Raw genomic sequence first — 19,814 nt, 5'->3', positions numbered from 1 at the left:
TGTAGAAAATAATTTCTCTTGGCAAGTTGGCTTGGACTAGTAGCTTATTGTACAACGATATATATCAGTGCACATAAGGAAAATGACAGAATGGGTAGAGAGAGCATATTGGCTGCATACTGATGTTTATTACCTCATGTCTGTCCCTCAGTGCAGTAAGCAACGTCACCAAATGTGGGTCAGCGAGTGTGCACTACAGGCCATCCTGTACCTAGACAGGGCTGCAATAAACGGAGAGGTACTGTATACGGAAAAAAATGCACACATTCCAAGTCAGCACAATTTTACTTCATTGCACCATGAATGGCTTCAAGTTTATTAACACTGCATAAATATAAATTTACATGGCAGTATAAGTCCACAGAATGAAACAACCACAGTGCTCAGTTCTTTTTAAATAAATTACATGCATTCCTTACAGAATGAGTAAACAAACGCAGTAAGCAGCGCGCTCTTGCCAGTGCAAAATATATTAAGGAGACGCACACTCGAAAGACAACCTTAAACATCAAGCACTTCAGAGAAATGTCCATGAATGAATCCTAACGTATAAATAGTAAATGCAGAAAAAAAAATTTCGACTTTTCGAGGTACCGGACCTTGCAAGACTTGTGAGCCTGTATATATACATATGATATATATATACAAAATGAACATGTGCAGTTTTTGTCAGAAGAAATGAAACTGCTAGAAGCATGAGTATTAATGAGCCCAATTTCATGAAATATCACACTCTGAGAAACACCTGGCTAAAGGAAAAGCTGGAGCGCAAGGACAAATGTTTGCCTGCTATTCCAGTGCTTTCAAGCCATGCACATACAAAAAGGAAGCCAATCCTGGGTCGGCTAACTTGACTCACAAGATCTCACATCTTGACTGTGGCTGGTCAGCCTTGGTGTAATGCAATAACCGAAGGCCAGGTGGCAGCAGCATTATCACATGAACAGGCCATCGGTTTGATGCATCTTAGCTAAGTCATATTTAATTGACTAGCTCTACTCGCCATTAATGTAGAAGTCAACCACGAGCCCAATAAACCAGGAAGCCATGTTCTCTGAAAACTCCTCCAGCATCGTGTTTCTGAAGGTCAGTTCATTGCAACGGCGTGCACATGTCAAATAAATGGCTTCAGAGGAATTGGTTCTTGAGGACTAGCTTCAGTTTCCTACACATAACTGGCTCTGGCACAAATATATCTTGTTTGTCATAAGCTCTCTTCAAACTTCAGTGGACTAGACGGTTCTGAAAAAGAGCAAAAAATTTCAAGCATTACCTTACAAAGGAATTTTCTCAAAATTTATTCACTCCTAAACTTGATACTAGGTGCCTATACAGAAAACAAATTGAGGGACCAATATTCATGAGACACCAACACTTCGGTTCGTGAATGCGATAGAGAAAGAAAATGTGAAATGCCAAAATCCGGAAGAAAAATAACATTCACGCTGCTGTGAATTGCACCCACTTGTCACCCATGCACTGTCTCTCACGATTTCCCAATTAGCGAGGCAGTCACGCCATACTTCGCTCTATTTGAAATGTGCCACATAAGAGATTGCCCGTGCCAACAAATATATAGCAATAGAGCTGCACTCAACTTTCTCATTAGGGAGTGATGACACTCTACTGCTTCATCCAAAAGAATGTACATCATGACACCTCCACAAAATGCTCGGTTTCATGCACATACACGGTGAATTGCAAACATTCAACTCATCTGCATTGCCACAAGCTATTGCACATTGGAATGACCTTTCAGACCATATAGCATCCATGTTGAACTGTGAAACATTTCACAATAATGCCCTGTACCCCTAATACAGTACAAGAGTGTTTGTATATTATAACTCTGTTTCTAATGTTTGTATGTAGTACAAGTGCTACCTACCTTTGCATTGGGTGTTAACTTTTTTTCTGCTCTGAATAATATGTTGCCCCCCTTACCAAACACCCTTCAATGGGCCAGTAAGAAATCGTGAGTATATAAATGAATGAATAAATGTATATTTATTAGAAGAGAACATGGAGCTCAAACTTCTTTTTTTTTCGCACCAAAACCCCAACACCAGCAAGTCACTGTGATGTCAGGAATTTCGAAGTATTTTTGTTTTTTGTCTATGGGTCGCTACGGCCCAGCAACTCTGTTCTCGAAACTTCGCAAGTTCAGCCTTTGGCACTTTTAGAATTCAGTGTAGTAAATCTTTACTGATAAGAAATGGCCTAGGTTTGAGCAGAGGCTGTCAAAATCCACGAGCTGGTTTGACATCATCAAGGCGGTGTCGACACCTGTCCTCTATGCATTTTCGCTAGCTTACAGGCCTCTCTACTGATAAGAGTGGGGGTTTTTGGTACTAGAGAATGGCAACTTGCCGATACAGCTCAAATTAACTTTCTTCTTATAGCGTTCCTTTAAGCCTGGAAAAACCTTAGAAAGGTATGAATGGTGCCTCATATTCTTTCAAGTGCAAATCAATTTATGCACCTTTCTTTGTTGACAAAAAATTTGGATAGTGCATTTTACGAGGTTATTGCCAATTAATCTAATGGTCCCACACACTCATGGCCTTCCCTTACCTTCCATCATTCCTACCGTGGTAAAGCTGCGCCGACACACTGGTGTGCAGCAGTACCCACAGTATTGTCCATCATCGCAATGAGCTTTGGTAATGCTAACCACAGGTAAACGTGGTAATTATAGTAATGGTGAAGCGAATTTTGAACCCCAACCAAAAGCCAGTGACCAGGGTTTCATCAAACCAGTTCTACCTGCTTACTTGCAGAGTTTAACCATCCTGCAAAACATTAGCATTCACCTGAAATCTTTCGCACATGAGGGCCACTGTCCTGGGCATCAAGGTCCACGGTTTGTGTCCACACGTGCACTTTCTCAGCAGCAAGCGATGTCTGGGTTGACTTGCACACATCCCTGTCGACTACTCTGGATGTCCCAACTGCAACGTCCACACGGCCGGGGAAGCACCCTGTGGCCTCCGTCTGCACGGCTTTCGCAGATTCGACAGGCACATTTCCGCGCCTGCTGCAGCGACCGGGTTGACTCCTCTTGTTCTGGACAGACGAGAGAAAAATCCGTGTAAGTAAAAAAGAAAAAAAAAAACATTAGCTCCAATCCACGCTGCGTGGTGGCCGGCCAGCCAGGCTGTTTCACCTGACTCGACAGACGTTCAAGTTTGTTTTCGCGGTATCTGCGTCTCTTGGCTGCGTTTGCCGCTTCGCGATGTTCCGCGTTGTGTTGCCACGCCCGGCGCTTGCGCTCAGCCTCCTGGGCGCGAAACACGGGGTCCTGCCGAGCCCGGGCCCGACGCCGTTGCGAGTATAGGCGCTGCTGTTCCCGTCGCTGCTCAAGGTATTCGCGCCTCTCTTCGGGCGTCCTGAACGTGCGTCGCTTGTTTTGGGCAGGAACCGCCGCCTCCTGCCTGGCCTTGGCCCGACGCCGTCGTAGGTACTGACGTTGCTGTTCCCGTCGCCGCTCATCGTGCGCACGCTGCTCCTCGGGAGTCCTAACTATGCGCGGCCTTCCCATGGCGCTGTCACAACACGAATGAATTCGGTTGCTGGACACGTTTTTCGTTTAATGCGTTAAAGTGCGGTGACGTCACTCTCTGCTTCGTATGCTGCAGTTGCCGCTTCCCAGCAACTGCGACCCTATCCTTCCATTGAAACGCATGCGACGAACGCCATCGAACAGACGTGCTTCGAATTCGTTCGAACGCGCCTTATGATGATGATGATGATGGCACAAACCCACCGCGAGCGACACGCCACGAATCGGATCATGAAAAAAATAAGCGAAACTAAATGAGTAATCGCAGATGAGAACGAAACCGATAATAAATGAAACAAAATATTGCATAATGTAGTAGTCAGCCTTGCACAGACAGGTGGAGTAACGTGATTAAAGATGGCTGTGGCTTAACTAAGGTTAAGCCCAGGATGCGAAGCATACTAGCCTTTATTTTAGTTGTTGAACCACTGTTTAGCCTGGTGAACTGCTGTTGCTTGGCTATGTTTGCTTCGGCTAGACGAAGAAACAACTCAAGCTCACGAGTTGCACTCTCAAACTCCCGAACACTTCTTGCGTGTTCTTCACAACGTTCCGCCTCACGTTGTTCTATATCGGCATCGGTGAGGCATTCTTGCGTCTGTAGTAAAACCATCTCTTCTGCGAGCTGCTCCTTCCGTTTCTCGCTTTGCCTCTTCCTGTAAGCACGTTCCTTTTCGAGACGCTGTTGCCTCTGTTCCGGAGTTTCTTCGGCACGTATTCTCCGCTTGGTTGCATTACGCCGCTCCGAGCGAGTAGAAGTACTCCCAGATACACTCGCAACTTCATCCTTTACCTCGGACTCTGTGGAGGAACGCTGCTGTTTAGCCGCGTACTGTGCACGTCGCTTGGCAAGCCGAACTTCTCGTTCTTCGGCCGTTTCCGTGGCTCTTTGTAACTTGCGCTTTGCGGTCTGACGAGCGGCCCTTTCCTTTCCCGCCATCGCGCCACAGGCGAGCGCAACAGTTGAGCCCGGCTTGCAGCTGTTGTGACGTCAGTGCCCTAGCGGGAGGAGCGGGAGTTAGGCCGCAGTACCATCTGTGCGACCGCAGGTAGGGTGTCTAGATACCGCAGGCGAGCGCACGAGCTGAGCCAATGCCTCCTTTACTAGATGCCAGCCGCGTTGTCCGTAAACTCGGTTCCTGGCCCTCTCCCTTTACTCTCCTCCGCGAAAAGGCAACGAGCGCCGCTTGTGGCGGACGTCTGCGTCACGTGCTGCGGCCTCGGAGATTACCATGGCGTCTGTTGCCATCTCGGAGGCCCGCATCCGCCGGAAGTTGAAAAGGCAACGAGCGCCGCCTCACGAAATTTATGCTGAACTAACTTCAACTAAGCGTGGCCTTCGCGATCGGCTCCGCGATCGGCTCCGGCGGCGCGCCGTTGCTGCGAATCGCGGAGGCCACGAACTAAGGGAACCGCCTCCGCAATGGGAAAGCGAGCAACGCGGCTGGCATCTAGTAAAGGAGGCATTGGCTGAGCCTCCGCTTTTGCAGCTGTTATGACGTCATATGGTAGCTACGCGGCCGCGCGCGGCGCAGCAAGGAAGAGCGCGGTTGTGCGGCTAGTATGCTTCGCATAAAAACTGGCAATGGCCTAGCCCAGCTATGCCAGGATATACGTAACGTAAAGGTACGGTGCACCGACGAGTCTTGGGATCGTCTGTGACACTCTCTGCCCCACTCAGGGAGAGCAGCTAAGAATCGCAGTGGTGCAAGCAAAACGCACATTACAAAGTACCTTCAGAGCTTAATAAACGAAACCAAGAAGAGCATGCAATTGAGCAGTCAGTTGTGAATGAAATATCTTGTGTGTATTAAAGAAAATGCACTTTAAGCTACAGCTATTAGTAGCTCCCAGCACTTGTCCAACTTATCTTTTATCCAATCTAATAAGGGCACCCTACAACAAGATTTAGGGAAGGTAAGAAATAGATCCCATATTAAAGGGCATCGCTAATCTTTTCGAAGAAAATATTTTTTAACGTGCCTTGATGCAAGTGGTGCATAATGAAATGTGCCTTTCCAGTGTTTCTCGCCTTTTTCTCATTCATATCTCTGCTGACACAGAGCTGATCAGAGTGATGCCTGCAAAATTGCAGCACTGAGATGGATGGTTTTAGTGCAGCAGTACTGCTTCCGACTACTAGGTTCCGGTCAGGGATTATTGCTGGTGTTTTTCTCAGTCAACTGGGACTAAGACACACAATTACAGTCGTAAAATGCTGTAGCAGAAACACAATACCTTAATTTTTGCCAGTGTGCTGCTGAACCAGGACAAAATGCAGTGGTATCGGGAGCACACCATTCAATCTGGGACGTGTTCTACACAAATCTAGACCGTAGAGTTCAATAATGAATATGCTAGAAGAAAATCTTGCACTTAGGCATCCCCAGCACACCAGTCCATCCAGTATTACTACGATGGATGCCAAAACTTCTTCCTTTTGACTTTAAACAACATTCTGGGGCTGTATTCTGAAACTATCACTTTTGGCAATGCTATTGCCTTGGCCATCCCTTCACCATCAGCGCAGGCTGATTGGCTGTTTTAGCAAAATCGGATGAGCTGATTGGCTGGTTGAGCACCAAGTCATGTGATTTTGCTCAACCAGGCAATAAGCGTGTCCGACAGCGATGCTGTCACCGAGGCGATAGTATCGTTGAAGTGGGTGGTTTCAGAATATGGCCCCTGGTTACTTGTTTTAACCTTATATATTTTGTCAACTCAAATTTGCTGTATGACAATGACAATAAGCCATATATATTACATAGTGCCTACCTTTATATTATTTTCAGAACACCAATATTAATACGAGTCTAAGGTACCTAAAACAGACACCTGTAGTGAACGCTGACAGTCTTGAGGCAGGTAAGCAAAACTAAGCACTGAGGTCATCGGACATTGGAACACAGCAGTTCGCATTGGTGGGCCTTGTGACAATGTAGCCATACTTAAGTAAATATAGTTGTTTATAGAAGTCCACATGCTTCGTTGCCCATTTCTCACTTCCACACACCCATGGCAAGTGCCACCGACAAAAAGCCATACAGATCTGCCAACAGCACATAGTATTCACTTAGTTATGCAGCCAAAATTGTATAACAAATTGATACGGTAGTTTATGTAAATATTTCAAGATGCCTTGAGCACCCAATGTACTTTTCATCTTCCTTTTTTCCACCCACTCGGTGTGCCTGGCTGGGATAATGCGACATAAAGTAACGTCTATCCTAACACTTCCATGTTATGCTTTGTCAGTTGTTTGACCAATGTTCCACCTACACTATAAGCCGCTGGTTATTAGTAGTGGATGATAAAGGAATAGAATCAGGTAAAAAGAATTGTAACATCAAACTGGTCCTGTACTTTAAAATAAATCTATGTGGCAGCTTGGTGGCTGTGCTGCTTGCTTCATCACTGCATGTCAATCTGTGTTGGCCGGTCTACACGATTTGTGCACGTGCATTGTATGGCAACTTTCTGGCCATTTGCCTAATTCTCCTTCTATGTCACCTTGATAGACGCATGCAACTGAAAATATTGTGGGTTTGGGTGCAGTGGCTACACGAGTAACTGTTCTGACGGAGCTGTTGGAAGCATGAAGAGCAATGCATACTTACACAAACAGCAGGAGTGCCATCGGAGGCATCCAATTTAACTGGGTTGGTCTTCGATGCATTTGGAACAAAGACGATGGCATAGTCCGAGAGAGGCCTGGTCAAGCCGCTACGACGTAAAGCTGCTTCCACAACAGAAACGTTAAGCTTGTGTGACCCCCGTTTCTCAGTGAACTTCACTTTTGCTACCATTTGAGAGGAAACTGGTGCACAAAGATTGAAGTGCCCTTGTACAGAGGCCAAGTCCATATGCCCTTGACTGCTCTTGTGTTCTGCCACGTCTGATGCCTTTGACGACTGCCCACCGGCTTTGTCATGGCATTGAGCCTGCCGCGTTACAGCACTTGAAGCTTTCGGAACTGCTGCGGCATGCTCTCTTGTTGTTAATCGGCCATCTTCGTTTTGTTGGGCCCGCTGAAACTGAGTTGTGTCAGTTGCCAGGTGCCTTCTTGGCATGGCGACATCTTCAAGCTTGCGGGAAGGCGTGTGGCTGCATACAGATGTTTGCAGTACAAAAGGTCAGTAATGGTAAATAAGTCTGTAAAGCCTGCAGCATGAAATGCAATACTTGTTTCCAAAATACTCTTCAAGCCTACTTGAGGATTGAGCCAAGAATAGGTCATTGTGAATGCCTGCTCAAGTTAAAGTGTACAACCAATGTCTCGAAAATGTATAGGAATGCTACTGGGAACAACAACAGAGAATACCTACGATTTGGAAAACAATGGTCCATTGCTGGCACAATCCCACAGCTAGGAAAACTTTCATTATTTGCTGCTGTGTGACCTGAGATGTTTGGCTTGTGCCACACCGCTGCTGTTTCTGTGGTCCCATCCTTTACCTCTGCATGTTCGACATGAACTGAAACAGCTGTGACCAATGATGACGATGTTGATGGCTAATATCTAGAAAAATAAACAGTTCTGAAAGGCCTGCTGGTATTGGCTCCACTAGCATATCTGTGCTTTCACGTAGAAAATTGGACAGTTCATACAGTGACATAGTCGATAACCTAACTAATATGTTAAGCTATTCGCCTTTACCTTACCTATTCTATTTGCCCATAATGTAGCAATTCTATTTGTGTATTTGTACACTTCTCTAAAGGAACACTGAATTGCACTGCTATCTACAGGTGTCGGAGGGGTCTTTTTAGTATGTTCATAGTGGCATATGCCGTGAAGCTCACTGAATGTCATTTTTGATCACGCAATATGACGTCATCACAGATGTCTTCTCCCACCAATTGGTCATGGAGCAAGTTAGGCGATGGTTCCAAATTCATATGGGGCAAGAAATACAAAAACGCTCACAATCTATGTGAGCATGAAATTGACGCTCTGCATTTTGAGAGACGCAACAAGAAGAAAAATTTCGTTATGGCAAGTTAGTAATTCATCATTTTGGCCTACAACAGTAAAATTTATCTGGAAAAGAACCTACATTGATTTGTAATGATCTTAAAGTTTTGTGATCAGGCACGCTCACTGTCCATGCATGTATATGGGTATGTACCGCTTCAAATAAACATTTGTTGAAATTTAGCACTTGTGTTCTTTTGCCTCCTCTGTCTCAAGTTTGTGCTATTGTTCTGAAGCAACAAGGGGACTACCCCTACAAAGTACAGTCACAGTTGGTGCTTCCTTGTAGGCACTCTAGGTGGTGCGTATGGAGAGGGAAAAGGTGGAGACGGTGCTTCTTTGTTTTTTCTAGGGATTTTTAAGTCGTGCAGCATCACGATGCCACCTATAGAGTCCTAACAAGGGCATCGCATCAAGGCCTGCCATATGCCCTCGGAGTGGGTTAGAGGATGTTATGCAGATTCCATGCATAGTTGGACTCACTGTTACGAGATAGCCTTAATGATATGAAGGCTCATTACTGGAATCAGGTGAAGGCAGGCATGTTCAATACTCAGCATCTATTGCCAACTCCACTCTTAGTAGCATATATAATGACACCGTTATGGAGCTGCATGGTGTTTCTTGTGTTGATCGGTGTCCTCTGCCAGTATAAGGTTTGCTTCCTAACATTGAACTCACTGTTGCTGTGCGAAGCCACACTGAAGAGCCAACGAGCAAGCACAACACGTATGGCAAGTGTAAAGAATAAATGTGGCCCGGCATTGGGATCAGCACAAAGCAATATTGCTGCACAATGAAAAGCACCATAAAAAAAAAATCAATACGGCTAGGAAGTGTTTCAGTAAGTAGTACCTCTCGACTGCCGCTGTTGATATTGGTGCGCGCTGCTGTGTCCGTCGCTGAACCTGTTTTTGCTTACTAACTTTTATCTGCGCCAAGAGACGTGCACGCTCTTCTGCCGACCTATTCGACGCATGACGCCTCGCCGCTTCTCGCCCTTGTGCCGCATGCTTTTCGAACTCTTCTGTCGGCATACTGGCCGCTTCTCGCTCTTGTGCCAGGCGCTTTTCGCGTCTCTCTGCCCGCATAATCGACGTTAGCAATCCAGGCGTTCCTAGCTGTTCCTGCAACCGCCAACGGCTCGTCGCTTGGCGCATCTGCTCCAAACGCCGCTCCCGCTCAGCACCAGTCTTGGCAGCATAACGACGCCGTGCTGCAGCAGCTTTACGCTTCTTACGCTCTTCGCGCTGCTCGGCAGTAAGTGGCCGCCGAGGCATCTCAACTAGCGGTAACCGTTCGCGCACTCCATTTTATTGGTTGCGGCGTTAACTACGCTACGCTGGCTACACTGCGTTCGACCGGTTCGCCCAGTGATGCGATATAACCGGTTGTAACGCACATGCACGAGTTTTCTCCCGGCGTGTTTTAAACAGCGCCGCTGCTACCGCTCCATCTGACAGACCCGGCATGTCTGAGAACACCCGAACACCTGTCATGCGCTGCAAACCATGCAAACAGCGAAAGTGGCGAAACTGGCGAAAGCATAGCCTCCGTAGGCGCCGCCTGCGTCTGTTTATCTAGAGGGCGCCACTACTCGCGCTAACTTTCAACTGCTTTCAACAAATGTTTATGTACCACCCTGAGGCTCTTGCTGACGGGTACCTATTCCAAACTCTTATTAATAAGAAAAATATTTTCCGAAGCCTTGGCTACATACACTTGCCCGCGATGCGGTAATTTAGCAGACTTAGAACATATTCTCTGGTGGTGCTCCGCGTTGCGCAGCTACAAAGACAACACGGACAACACCAAATAGCGCTGGGAGGAGGAGGAAGAAGAAGAACATTTATTAAAAAAGAAGAAGAAAGGACAAGCAGACTGTCCTAGTAAAAGGCGTTGATAGTAAGAAGAGAAAAAACAAACAAACAAAAGTTTCAGCCATTGTACGCCAGGCGGCGACTACGCTCGATCGCGTGTATGTGTCGGGGAGTTGCCAAGCCATGTCAAGCAAGCTACAATTTTTTTTATTGCACTTTTTTCTTTTAACATCTGCGTGCAGTTTATGCTGTTTGGCTCTATTTGCTTGGATGGTCAACTCCTACGGTGCGCTCCTGCGCGTTAGACAGAGGGCGACATACATTTGATGTTTACGAAGCAGGATCGGAGAGCATGCAGGATTATGGTATGTGGTCAACGAAGCCTCTGCGTACCGAGGAAGAAGAGCGCGAATACAAGCGACGACGCGCAGAAGCGGCTCGACGACGGCGACAGAACCTGAGCGAGGAACAGAAAGCGGCCGAGCGAGAACGCAACGCAGCCGCGGCCCGCGAACGGCGGCTGCATCAAACCGAAGAGCAGCGCGCGGCGGAACGCGAACGACACCGCGCTCGTCGAGCGAACCCGCAAGTACGGGCGGCCGAGAGGGCGCGCGATGCCGAAGCAAGGCGAAAGCGCCGGGCAAACCCCCACTTGCGGGCTGCCGAACGAACGAGACGAAGAGAACGGCGACTGGCCGAGGGAATCAGACCGACGATGTCTAGGCGGCAGCGGCGGGCGAAGGCGGCGGCGGCTCGGCGGGATCGGCGGCTGACGGCCGAGAGAAGACAGACGTCGGCTTCGCCGTCACCGGCGGCGGCAGAGAACGACGACGATCGCGGCGGCGACTTCGTGCTCGACGACTTCGGACAGCTGTGCAGCGCGTGCGACCGTCTGTGCTTCCGCCAGGACGTGTGCAAGGTGTCCCCGCGACACGTCCCACTGCTCGGCTGCGAGTTTCCCGACGAGAACGTCGCGGACTTTGTGCTGTGCAAGGCGTGTCGCGACTCCCTAGAAGCGGGAAACGTTTGCTCGCTGTCCAGACGTAACGGGAACGCGTGCCCACAGATACCTGAATGGTTGACAATACTCAGTTCGGTCAGTGAACGACTTGTGTCTCCATGCAGTAGTGGTTGTCCTGTTGCATGCGTGCAAGTGTGGCCGCCAGTGGCCCGGTGGCAGTGGGACGCGTGGAGGCAATAAGCGAAGGCTTTGGCGAAGCATAGGTTGTTTCGCAGTTGTGATTTGTCTGAAGTGTCAAAATGGTGGTGCGGAAAGGTTGTCCAGTGGATCACAAATTAGCATAACGAATTAGCCACCCTACACAAACACCGTAGTTGCTTATAGGTTGTCTATACTCCATCTCGCAAGTCGTTTGTAGCACTGTAGAAGCTGCAGGACCCTTTAGTCAATAGCAAGGCCGAATAGCCCTCGAGATGTGTTCATCTGCACTGCGTCGTCTTCTAGGCATCTGCTTGCCATTATGTTGATACATGCTCCACGGTTGGTGGACTGATGCGACAAATGTTTCAGCGTTGCAACCAAAAGCTGCGTTTACATGTATGGGGCTCTTGCATTGCCCAGGGGGCGCTGCGAAAATGGTGCTAAAAAGCGCCCTCTGTCCTGAACTGGGTAGTACCAAGCTTGGTTGTCTGCTTCGGAAAGCACGTTTACAATATGGCCCCGCCACTTTTGGTTTTGTTGTACCACGGCTTGCAGCGAATATCGGGCGCCGAAGATTTTTTTCAGGGGTGGTACGCTACGTAAAGGCAATAAATTATGCAATGCCGAATATGTGTACGCCGTTCAAGAAATAAGCGACGAAGTTTTAGCCCGGTATCAATCGCACGTGAAGCGAGTCGTGTACGAAGTTGAACTTCAAGTAAGGTTTGCATGCTGCTAGATTCAGGCGCTTAAACGCAAGGAAATGCTTGCTATAAATGAATTCACAGCAGCGATAAGCAGACATGTTTATGGAACTGCTCGAGCGCACGACGGTATGCGCCGCGACGGCAGCGAAGCATGCCACGAAACGGCGGGCCTCCTGCAATCTTTGTTGACTGCATGCTGCTAGGCAAGCAGTTATGCCTGCACTGTAGTGGCGGTCATCTGTCCCTTTAGCAACTGATAAATAACTGATGCAATGCATATGAGCTCGCAGTAACGTATGTGCGAATCGCGCTGCAGCTTGACCGCTGCTCGCTTGATGTAGCTTTTAATGACAGCGCTCGAACATCGATGTGCTGCAATCAATACTACCTTGCTGTACTGCCTCAACGTGCTGGCTTCAGGTTTAACTCTTACATTTAACTCTCCGACCTGTGCTGCTCGTAGTGGGGTAATGAATTGTCAATGAATCAGCCCGACCATTCGTGCTCATTCGTACACACCTGGTCACTTCGCACCGGTCGAATTGTTAATTGTCACTGTGGCCGGGTCTTGAATCGTGAATCGCCAGCCATTCCTGCTGCTATGTCGGTCTGCCGTCAGGACTGTAGGTGCAAAAGGCCTAATTTCAGAATGCAGATACTCAAGCATGCTTCAAGACAGGCAAAGCAGTCAGCTTGGCACGAAGTTCTGCTTACCCAGCGCACCCGATGCTCCGCTTCGTGAGGCCTTGAAGGAAAATGGTAGAATCTGATGTTGGGATTCAGGTCTTCTTGTTCATGGCAGCCCACGACGCAGAAGTAACGACGGTGACGCTTTTTTGAGGCTGAGCAAGGTCTCTCCGGATCGGCGTCGCCGATTCCTTCAGCTTCCAGCATTACGTCTCATGGAGAGTTCATTTCGTGATAGGCTGCCGCTGCGTGATAGCGGGGTCGGCATGGTCTGTGAGAAGTGACGAGTCTTTTCGCACTCGCAACAGGGCAGAAAAAAGTGCGAATCGACGCAAAACTCGGGCTGGAAACGTGCTTCGCCACAGCCAGGGCTCAATAATACCCAAGCTGGTACTACCCAGATAACGTTTTGCGTGCCGCCACCAGTCGCCGCTACTATACCTCAAACTCCAGCGCAAGACGCCCATGCGACAGCGTGGCTTTGCTTCCAACTGTTACGTCTGGTTACGTTTCTCCGTCTGTTAAAGTATTGAAAATAATCAAAAATGAGACAATGACAAAAGTCTTCAAAGTAATGCAGAAACAAACTCAACATTTTTTTACCCTTAAAGGGGCCCTTAAACACTTTTTGAACCTGTAACAAAAATGTTGCTGATCTGTAGAAGAGGCTGCTGTGAACAAGCGAGCCAAATATGCATGCAGCAGGGAATTTACAACCCTTTGTAAAATGGTGAAAAATTGCTTGCTCCAGCCTTTGCAATGCTGTCATCACAAGCAGCAAAGCCCACCAACAGCTACTGGCCAATTTCGTGATTGCGAGAACATTCTCAGCGATACTATTAGTATTGCCAATTTTGAGGCAAACAAAGAATAAGTCTGTCTGCAATCTCCTAAAGACGGAAAAAGCACTTCATCTTTGCACTGCTGGTTTACACATACAATTGTGCGTAGCTGTGTGGCCTATGAGATTGCAGTTGTGTGCGGCGTAGCAGAGATGCTGCGTTAAGCCCTCTCGCCAGTGAGGCTCAACTTTTGGCCAGATCCATGCCCTTTGCCACCTCCTCTCGGAAGCTTCCAGCGTGCTAGTGGAGACGAAAGGAGAGTGAACGGCACTCATCGGTGTGATAACTTGCACTTGTACTAGAAGGATATGAAACATTTTTACAGCAGCAGATTCATAACGCAATGTCCTTTAATAGTGAGGCCATTCTATGATTAGCAAAAAAAATATTTTGAGGCCCCTTTAAAGACCCTAATGGGGCATTACTGGGTAATGCAAGCTTTGTTTATGGTTTTGCAGCATACACTTGCTTGAAAACTTGCGATTTTTGCTTGCAGTCTGTCATTTGTTTCTGGTAGTCTAGTCATGCAGCATGTTGCGGCTTAGGGTGGTTTTAGGCCAAGGAATCCACCAAGCCTATCGACTGCTATGTCAAGTTGTAGAAAATCAGTTACATGGCTCCAGTTATGGAAGCCCACACCATGCAGGAGCAAGTTAAACGTCTGAGTTCATGTCAGGACCCTCTGTCCCACTGCTCCAAAAGTCTCCGCTTTTAATACTGTCGTCTTCCCTAAGCGAGTCGACTAGGAATGAAGGCTGTCCAGCAGCAAATCACAGTCGTTGACTCTGTTGCGATACCACGCCCATGCTCACAACACTCCGCAATAACTCCTCCTCCGAAGCCCGATAGTATGGATATGCGGCAGGATCGCAGCCTGCGAATCTAGGGTTGCTGTCATTTGGTAGCATTGGATGGGGCCCCTCCCTTTCATCCTTATTTCACAATGTGAAGTAATGGTGGGGTTGTGGCCTTTTTTGGGACCCGTCAATAGTCCACGCTGGGTTGGCGTCTGGATAAGTGCGGACGGATGGGTGGGTGTTTGCCTTGTGGCAAACATCGAATTAATGCCTTGGTGGTGTCGAGATGTAACAAACACCTCCGCCGCCAAGAGATTCGAGTGGTGATGGCTTATGTCACACGGTCGCTCGAGGGCCCAGCCCTCGCTTCATTGTGTCCACCACCCTGGGAATACACAGGCACACACACTCGTTGACGTGCCTGGGCGACATCCCTACCGAACACTATGACCGTGTAGCACTCTACGATGTTCTACTTATCTCTCTGTTGCTCTCCTTTCTAGTCGTGATCAGCTCTCAGCAAGACAGAAATAGGTTGCCTTTCTCCATAACATTGATAGCGATTCATGCCAAACACATTCCTCGTGTCATGGTTGCTCTCGACCGTGAATTTAGTGCCTTGAATATTGCATCCTAGCTTTTGAATTGCCTATACCATGCAAAAACAATCTTTCTCCGAGGTGCTAAAAGCCTCTTCTCGCAGTGTCAGTTTTTGACTGAGGTACAGCACACGATGTGCTTCGCCGCTTTTCTTAATTTGGGCAAGAACGACACCTTGACCACGATAGCTGGTGTCACACCAGAGAATGCATTCTCTGCGGAAGTCTGGCGAGACATGCACAGGCTGTGAATCCACATTTTCCATATAAGCTCCGCTAATCTTCCACTTTTGCGACACACACTAACCTTTTCTTTCTCTGGTCCACAAAAGACTCGCTCCAATGCAAAAACAAAAAAATGTTAAGTAAATCATGTGCTTAAAATTACACAAAGATTCGAGCTAATTCCCAATTTCTACCACACCCACTTTTAAGCGATGCTAAAATGCTGCCGTTTGAAAATACAAGTGCGAGACACACACAAACGCTTGACACACCTCAAAGGGACAGTACTAACCCTTTCTAAATCGTGTGGTTAGCAATGGCTCCGCTGCATAACGCATCTTTCTTCCAAGGAAAAAAAAATCCCACGACCACTTATGAAAAGTGAACAGCTAACAAATAACCTAGACTTGACGGTGCAAGTGCATCTAAAAAAAAATGACATAGATAAATGAAGTTTCCAAACTTTATGCACACATTATGCGCCTCTCATTAAGCCGTACTCTAGGTGGGCGTTGTCTGAAAGTTGTATGTCAAACTTGTCAACCTGGATATACAAAAGGCACGTATGTCATTCCACTCGCTGCAAAGCCCCCGATACCTTTCGTACTGTCCACCTGCCTTTCTGGCATTATCCTCGGAATGCACTCCCTGGTATGACCACGTCGCGTGGCTGGCTGCCGCGTTCTCTTGTGTCGTACAGGTTACACCTCGAAAAGAACTAAACGAGGAGGAACATAATTGCCCCCTGGCTTTTGTCCACCTCCACGCCGAACGTCTGACGACTCGGATGCGCTCTGACTCGGACACATTTCAACTGACAAATGTGCCTTTCCAAATCTTTCTCTGCGCTCCCCACAGGATTTAGTGGCTTTAGCTTTACTAGGCTGCGTTGTCTTCTCTGCCACATTTATGAATTTGTGATGATTCTTTCTCTTGACACTGTTTCTGGTTCTCAGTTCCGAGTGCCTTTATTTTTTAATTTCCGTGGGCAGCTCCTCGGCCTGACCAACATCCTGAATTTCTGTCGGGGAAATCAAAGATTTCCTCCTTCAGCTTAATTATGCTTCCCAAACTAGCTGTTTCACCCTCTTTGTTCGCACTGTGTCCTTCAATAGAGGCTTAAAATAAGTATCAAATATAATGAAGGTGTTTCTGTAACGACGGCAGTAGCACAAAAAAAGGTGCGTACAGGGAAGGAAACAGGACACATGGATGAGCCTGGACACAATGGTTGAGCCTGGACATACGGATGAGCCTGCACAGCACTAAGAATTACTGGCAACAGAATTGATGACTGGGCTAGTTGTTAATGGTTATGAGGATGGTAGCACAATACGAGGCCGTATTTACCGTGTATGGCAGTAACAGAGGTTGTGATTTGAGCTTGCTGGCAAGCAAAGAGTGTTCTATCTAGAAGTAGCACACAGAGAAGAGAGTGTGACCTGTTTCTCCATGTCTGCATGCTGGTTCCGCCATGCTGGACACTTTTGTGTGGCAGTATGTGGAAGTTTTGTTTTTCCGACACACCTTCCTGTTGCAGGATGAAGAGGAACAGCTCGTCAGTTGCTCCGTCCATGGCCCTGTGCCTCTCCTATCGGCCAAAGGTGTGCAGACAGAGGTGGTCATGCCACTTAGCAGGAGAGCGAACATGGCGATTGGGTCCTCGTGGATTGACGACGAAGGTGTGTCCAGGTCTACACAGACGCCGACTTCGTTGTCTGCTGCTGCGAAGGTGCATAGCTGGACGGCGACGGAAACTGGCGATCCTGGTAGCCTTCCACAACGGCGACGCTCACTTAGGAAGAGGGCAAGGTGAACATTTCCAAAGGTGGGCTTTCGGGCCTAGTGAAATATTGACCTGTTTTCATTCGGAAGTGGTTATGATTTCCAGAAAGATGCAAGTGATAGCTGCTGGAAAGTGGGTCTATAATTCATTTGAGTTTCATTATAAACCACGTTCAATAGTTCATCTGACTCCCTACTTCTCATCACTACATTTTCATTTCTTCAGTATTCATTGTTACCAGACATTGGTCATCTGCACTGTGCTCAGTCTTGCCACTGTTGTACTTCTTCCTCTTCTATTGAATGTTGTGGACTTGCACTTGTTCCTTATGTGCGTGGTTCTTTGCATCCCTCTTGTATAAGTGGTCACTCGCCACATTTTGACAAATATAATGCAAGCTTCTTTTTTTTGAACTACCAGCCTGAGAAGGCACCATGCTATGAATGTAACAGGTAAAGTTGTTCCCTACGCTACACTTGTGGTCACCTCTCTGTGGTAATGAAGCGAAAGCTATGGAGGCAAAGTGTGCACAGGAGCACTCCTGTCCGACAGACTCATCAGCTTTAAGCTGGGGAAGAGACAACGAATGCTCTATTAACAAAAGCAAAATGGGAAAGAAAATTTACCTGTTATCAACGACGTTTGGGCATATGTGAAACTGTTGTACGTGTTCGCTACAGTAAATCAGTATCTGTTCCAAGAAACTAAAAGTGCTGTTAGACACTGCTGGAATACTAGGTGTCTTAACACATGTGCAGAAACTTTGCATTTGTAGCTTTCCCTTCATTGCCACAGGAAGTTCTCCGTGGGTATAGAGGACTAGACCATGCAGAAAAGCCAACCTTGAGGTGGCGACAGTCCGATGCAGGCACAACAGTGAAAACACAACTCGGTGCGGTGAGGAAGCTTATCTAGGGATATCGGATCAGATGGCTCAATCTTATATTGTGCACATGCCTTGCTTCATCTTGCATGCATGAATGAAGATGTGCATCAGTGCAAATGGCAAAAATTACAAGTCATGCAAACCTTTCATCACTAAGGACAACATCATATCACTTTTAATACTTGTCATGCATACTGACGCACATCTTGAGTTTACGCAACAAGTGTGTGGAGCTTTTCACTGCGGGCCACTTTGCTGGCAGCATTGTTGAGTATCACAGGCAGTCGACCATCATGCATCATCTATGTCTTAGACTGGTGGATATGGCTTACCTTGAGACAGTCCTCTTTCGTGAACTGTCTACCACCTTGTGGGCCTCTGCACTAGTAATTTGCCACCATCCTGTGCTTTGAGTTGTCGGATCAATTTGAGCTTGCGTTGCGATTTGCTAGCCTCCCGATTAGCTCAGATGCTTGAGCGATCGCCTCAAATTGATTGTCTTGGGTTCGATACCTGGACTAGGACGGATTTTTCTTCAACTGTGCAGGTTTCTTTTGTACCTATGTGCTGTAGTCATGCATGGGTGACAATTTTCCTTTCGTGAACCTTCCTCCATCTTGTGGGCTTCCACAGAAGCGACTTGTGAGGCAGCAGAAGTTTCACTTATAGTAACAGTAATTGTTACCTTTGTCTAAGCAGTTCTTTAGAAGCATGGTGCACTAAACTTTGCTTTCCACTTTTCTTTCAGTGCGATGTTCAGCTGAAAGTACTTGCAGAAGAACCAACTTTGAAGCCTCTCCGACGACAAAGCTGGCCCTGTCAGTGGAGCGCAAGTGACGGCCGGTTCTTCTGTGCAAAGAAAGCTCTACGGGGTGAACCGTGAGATTCAGCAATTTATGTGCCTTGGCCTTCTGGTATACCGACGTCCTTGTGGACATAGCAACATTTGGTTTGTATGCAGAATGGACTGCGACGCAAGCCTTCACAAGTGGTCCCCAGCTGCGGGCAGCTGGTGGCTGATGCAGCTTTATGGGAAAAGGCTGTGCAAGGTGAACCGCGACGTTTTGTGAACCACGTACCTTGGTCTCTCACAGACAGACATCCTCATGGATAAATCCACATTTGCATCATCTGTACACGTGTGAACTGTAATGCAACAGAAGTCTTTGTAAATGGCCGCCAATTGCAGGCGGTGTCGCGGGGCGACGACAGTGGCCCAACAGACCCAACAGATGTCTTGTTGGTCAGCTGGGCGCCTTATTTAGGAGTTTATATTAAAGCAAGAGAGAAAAAGGTTTGCCACATTACTTGCAGCAACATTCAGGTTGCTGTAGTCTAACACACGTGTATTGGCTTTGACTGGCAATCTCAAAAATCTTTGTTTGCATACTTTATCACAGAGGGGAAGGGCTAAGCAGGTGTTACTTGTACTGTCAGAGTTGTTGGCCCAGAACCCGAGTTGAGCGCGTCCTCGTAGCCAGGTGGTCACGCCTGACCCCAGCCGGCGCCTCTAAATTTCAGAGCTGCCTTTCTCCTGTAGTCGCCACTAGTGCCAGCAGACTGCGACGAATCCTAGTGCCAGAGGAAAAAGTACCGCAAAGCACCCTTTTGTTAGGGAAGCTCTTCTTGCTGCAGAGAGACCGACCCGGCAAATCAACCAACAATACACGGGGCGCCAAATGTGGCCAGCCCTGCTGCCGTCGCCGATTCTCCGAACGAGGCACATGGTGGATTAACGCTGCCGTAGTCTCCAGTTCTCCTAAGGA

The 19,814-nt window shown here is 47.6% G+C and overlaps 2 protein-coding genes across 5 annotated transcripts; one reads left to right on the top strand and one right to left on the bottom strand.

Moving 5' to 3' along the window:
* Nucleotides 1-266: 266 nt before the first annotated feature.
* Nucleotides 267-10,043, bottom strand: LOC139051057 (ensconsin-like). 3 transcript variants are annotated; one of them, XM_070528107.1, is made up of 4 exons: nt 9,393-10,043; nt 7,180-7,666; nt 2,814-3,066; nt 267-1,242 (listed from the first exon to the last, which is right to left on the bottom strand). In XM_070528107.1, the coding sequence occupies exons 1-4, from the start codon at nt 9,815-9,817 to the stop codon at nt 1,205-1,207; spliced, it is 1,203 nt and encodes a 400-aa protein (XP_070384208.1). In that variant the 5' UTR covers nt 9,818-10,043; the 3' UTR covers nt 267-1,204. The 3 variants fall into 3 exon arrangements, with proteins under 3 accessions (XP_070384208.1, XP_070384209.1, XP_070384210.1); XM_070528108.1 differs by lacking the exons at nt 7,180-7,666; nt 9,393-10,043 and adding an exon at nt 3,969-4,528; XM_070528109.1 differs by lacking the exons at nt 7,180-7,666; nt 9,393-10,043 and adding an exon at nt 3,167-3,744.
* A 482-nt stretch (nt 10,044-10,525) lies between these two features.
* LOC139050974 (zinc finger CCCH domain-containing protein 13-like) lies at nt 10,526-19,367 on the top strand. 2 transcript variants are annotated; one of them, XM_070527895.1, is made up of 3 exons: nt 10,526-11,453; nt 16,917-17,188; nt 18,797-19,367. In XM_070527895.1, the coding sequence occupies exons 1-3, from the start codon at nt 10,710-10,712 to the stop codon at nt 18,810-18,812; spliced, it is 1,032 nt and encodes a 343-aa protein (XP_070383996.1). In that variant the 5' UTR covers nt 10,526-10,709; the 3' UTR covers nt 18,813-19,367. The 2 variants fall into 2 exon arrangements, with proteins under 2 accessions (XP_070383996.1, XP_070383997.1); XM_070527896.1 differs by having other exon boundaries at nt 10,528-11,453; nt 16,917-17,204; nt 18,797-19,365.
* Nucleotides 19,368-19,814: the final 447 nt, after the last annotated feature.

Source organism: Dermacentor albipictus, chromosome 10 (assembly GCF_038994185.2).
Source record: "Dermacentor albipictus isolate Rhodes 1998 colony chromosome 10, USDA_Dalb.pri_finalv2, whole genome shotgun sequence".
NCBI lineage: Eukaryota > Metazoa > Arthropoda > Arachnida > Ixodida > Ixodidae > Dermacentor > Dermacentor albipictus.
This window is presented reverse-complemented; position numbering and strand designations above follow the sequence as displayed.

Excerpts from the sequence above, each read along its gene's own strand:
- LOC139051057 (XM_070528107.1), bottom strand. The coding sequence starts at position 9,817 with ATGCCTCGGCGGCCACTTACTGCCGAGCAGCGCGAAGAGCGTAAGAAG. Across the intron at positions 7,667-9,392 it reads TCAACAGCGGCAGTCGAGAG|CCACACGCCTTCCCGCAAGC; the intron begins GTACTACTTACT and ends ATCTGTATGCAG. Across the intron at positions 3,067-7,179 it reads ATGGCACTCCTGCTGTTTGT|AACAAGAGGAGTCAACCCGG; the intron begins GTAAGTATGCAT and ends TCGTCTGTCCAG.
- LOC139050974 (XM_070527895.1), top strand. The coding sequence starts at position 10,710 with ATGCAGGATTATGGTATGTGGTCAACGAAGCCTCTGCGTACCGAGGAA. Across the intron at positions 11,454-16,916 it reads GGTTGACAATACTCAGTTCG|GATGAAGAGGAACAGCTCGT; the intron begins GTCAGTGAACGA and ends TTCCTGTTGCAG.